Below are 3,661 nucleotides of genomic sequence, written 5' to 3' on the forward strand. Positions count from 1 at the left end.
GCTTAACACAGGGAGCAGGATATTTCAAGAGAAGGAACAAGTATAACCCAATAAGGAAGGCATACGCTAGAGATAAAGGCTACCATCCAGAGAGTGTCCAAAGGCCTACCTTCCTTTGCCCATCAGCATTTAGACACGTTTTAGTTTACTTGTCTCTCACTAGCTAATATCGGACCACAATGGGCTTGTTTCCTGTCTGCACCATCTGTTCTCTTTAAAAAAAAAAAAAAAAAAAACTAGTACAGGATGGGGAGAACTTGTTAGAATACATGTGACAGTATTAAAGGCTAATGCTTATTGATCTCTTTCTGTATACCAGGCAGTGGTTTTTTTAAATTTTTTTTTGAAAAAAAGGTTTCTGAGACATTCTCACTCTGCAGCCCAGGCTGCAATGCAATAGCACAATCTCTGCTCACTGCAACCTCCATCTCCCAGGTTCAAGCAATCCTCCCACCTCAGCCTCCTGAGTAGCTGGGACTATAAGCATGTGCCACCACAACCAGTTAACCTTTTTTGTATTTTGTTGGTAGAGTCAGGGTTTCATCATGTTGCCAAGGCTGGTCTTGAACTCCTGAGCTCAAGCAGTCCACCAGCCTCAACCTCCCAAAGTGCTGAAATTACAGTCGTGAGACACTGCACCCAGTCCCAGGCAGTGTTTTTCATTGTAATTCTAAAAAAAAACCCCAAAAAACTCCATGCAATACGTACTATTATTATTTCCACATACAGATGAGGAAACTAAGGCACTGATAGTTAAGTAGCCAACTTGGGATTATCTTCCAGATAATTGGAATATGTCCACAATGACTCCAAAAATGGCTGCCATAAAAGTGAAGGTGTGGTCAGGTATGATGGCTCACACCTATAGTCCCAGCACTTTGGGAGGCCAAGGTGGGCATATCATGAGGTCAGGAGTTCAAGACTAGCCTGACCAACATGGTGAAACCCCGTCTCTACTAAAAATACAAAAATTAGCAAACCTGTAGTCCCAGTTACTTGGCAGGCTAAGGCAGGAGAATTGATTGAACCTGGGAGGTGGAGGTTGCTGCTCATCACTGCACTCCAGCCTGGGTGACAAGACTCTGTCTCCAAAAAAAAAAAAAAAAAAAGGTGAAGGCAAGTGGTTCTACAGGACTCTTCCAGGTAAAACAAAAGAAGTAAGAGTCCTCTCATATTCCAAATTGGCCATTCTATTGCTTATATATAAGTGAAATAGAGATAAATGTGAATATATTCAGAGACAAGTGACCAGGATACTGAGAGAACCGAAAACAAGGAGATGGTAGGAGAAGCAGAAGGAACCAGAGGTATGTAGCTTGGAGAAGGCTCAAGAGAACCACAAGAGGTATGTTCGAGGCTTTGAAGGGGTCAGTGAGGAACAAGTTTAAGTTTATTCTGTATGATTCCAAAGAGTAGAACTAGGTTCATTTTGTGGAAGCTAAAGGGAACTTGAATATTTAGATGGTCAAAGCGATTTTTAAGACAGAAAACACTGTTTCCTGATGGTTTGCAGAAGCCAAGACAGAGAGCCAGAAAAGCGGGTTTGAATATGCGTGGACATGGGCACACAATTTCTGGATTTAGGCTCGAGTTCAGCCACTTACTGGCCAGATGATCTCAGGCAAGCCAGAGCATCTACCATTCTCACCATTCAGGGTTTGCAGGGAGAAGATAAGAGCAGGTCCCAGAACTCTTTATAAAGAGTTGTACAAATGTAAGGAATTGTTATGATTAAGGCATTAGCTTATTATGACAATGTAATAGAAATAAATCTGAACTCAGAGGCAGTTCAGCTGAGTCTTCGAGATGTCCAGGTTTTGTATGTGTTACTCCTTCCACCATGCAGGATTTGAACACAGCTCTATCATATTACAGTAGAATGGGCTCAGTGAGGTTTTTGTGTGCATCTGTTTCTTCTGTTGGACAAGTGAGCTTGCTGAGGTCAAGAATTGTGTCCCTCATGTTTTTATATCTTAATCTCCAGTACTTAATCAGGGATTAGTACACAGTAATAAGTTGGAAAATGTTAGTGGAATGAATAAGTGAGAGAATGAATAAAGTACAAAATAAGGCAATTAGAAAGCAAGGGATTTCTATGTCGCAGCGTGGGGAGAGCATGCAGCTTCCAGGATGACAGCTTTGGAGGGGACAACACTTAATCAAAGTTTAGTATTTGACGTGTTTATTTTAAAATCAGTCATCTGTCTAATATTAGTTTCTTTTTATTTGTATGGCACACTGTAATTTTCAACACTTTTTAACCTCCACCATTTTATTCAATACTCACCAAAATGCACTAAAATAGGGAGATTATGTTTATCAGGCAGGGAATATGTATCAGGCAGGAATCAAGTGTGTCTATGGCAGAGCTTATGTTCGAACCTAATATTCTGATCTTAGCTTGGAGCTCTTCCCTCTATGCCAGGCCAGCAGGGCTCTGTGGTTAAGCTCGTGGTACCATCTGAGTCTGTCCAACCTCCTTTGTGGAACTCAGTTATGTTACCAGGAGAAAAAATGCACAGCTTTGCTTTTGCATCTAGGAAATGATGAAGATGAATGTTATTTCTTAAATATAAAAAAAAATGCAAACTCTAAATATGTAAAAGATACCCACATAAAAATTATTAATATGTTAATTTTTAAAACTTGGTCTTTATTTTGTATTAAACTTATTTATCTGATATTAAAAATTGATTTGATATTTGATGCACATGGTGAGAGGGGCTAAGACATCACCCTGGCTTTGGAAGCTGCAGCCAGGTCCTACAAACGTATCTTTTCTTTTTCTGTCTTTATAGACCATGACAAATGTTTGCTATTTGTAATACTGTGCTACCTCCAAAAGACTTAACAACTGGATATTTAAAAATACATATTTTCAGTTAATATACTAACTAGAAACATGTCTGTTGCAACACATGATGTTATACCATCTTGAGATTAATAACTTCTCATATGATACAACTTTGCGTGGGCTGAAATAGATCAAGCTAAAACAACATGAATGGTAAGGTCAATTTTTATAATGTTAGGAGGAAGTAAAGTGTAACACTCCTGACCCTTTTTGACCAGAAAGAGAAGAAATCAACACGTCTGGTCTGTGCCTGGAACAGAAGAGCTTATGTAGGAACCTGGAGGGGCCAGCCACAGAGAAAGGTCAATAATAGATCATCACAAGGACATAGTGCTTACTAAAATCTTTTTTCTTTGACATGTTAGAAATGATTGTCCATGATATCAGCTCTCATCAGGAATTTGTTTTTTTGAATATCCTGGGTGTTTACCTTGCCTGTTACAATTTTTTCCCATGACGGGAGACTCAAGATCATCTGAAGCCATTGGTCTTCTTTTAACTCAGAGGTTGAGTACCAGCATTCCTTAGAGGAGGGAAACAGAAGAAATCATTAGCACTCCTTGACTTTTGTAATCAGGATTAGTCCAATACCAAATAAGCCAAACTGTCCTTGAGCTTTCAAAACCATGTGAACCCATAGACAAAAATGAATCTTGCTATCCAAACTAGGATACTGACACATCCCTCTTAAAATAAACACACATACATTCATTCACGTATTCAGCAAAGCTGAGTATAAGGCTCCGTGCTAGGCACTAAGTGTGGTTTTTGCGTTCAAAGAGTTCACATTCTTTTTTTTTTTTTTTT

At 39.3% G+C, this 3,661-nt stretch overlaps 1 protein-coding gene across 1 annotated transcript in view; it reads right to left on the bottom strand.

Moving 5' to 3' along the window:
• Nucleotides 1-2,683: 2,683 nt before the first annotated feature.
• Nucleotides 2,684-3,661, bottom strand: part of ADCY10 (adenylate cyclase 10) — a 101,435-nt gene continuing 100,457 nt past the window's right edge. The window contains exon 33 of the mRNA XM_017534172.2: nucleotides 2,684-3,377. Coding sequence (XP_017389661.1) covers nucleotides 3,216-3,377 — 162 coding nt within the window. The 3' untranslated portion in view covers nucleotides 2,684-3,215. The remainder of the gene's footprint in view (nucleotides 3,378-3,661) is intronic.

The sequence above is a fragment of the Cebus imitator genome, unplaced genomic scaffold, assembly GCF_001604975.1.
Source record: "Cebus imitator isolate Cc_AM_T3 unplaced genomic scaffold, Cebus_imitator-1.0 Scaffold84, whole genome shotgun sequence".
NCBI classification, from domain to species: Eukaryota; Metazoa; Chordata; class Mammalia; order Primates; family Cebidae; genus Cebus; species Cebus imitator.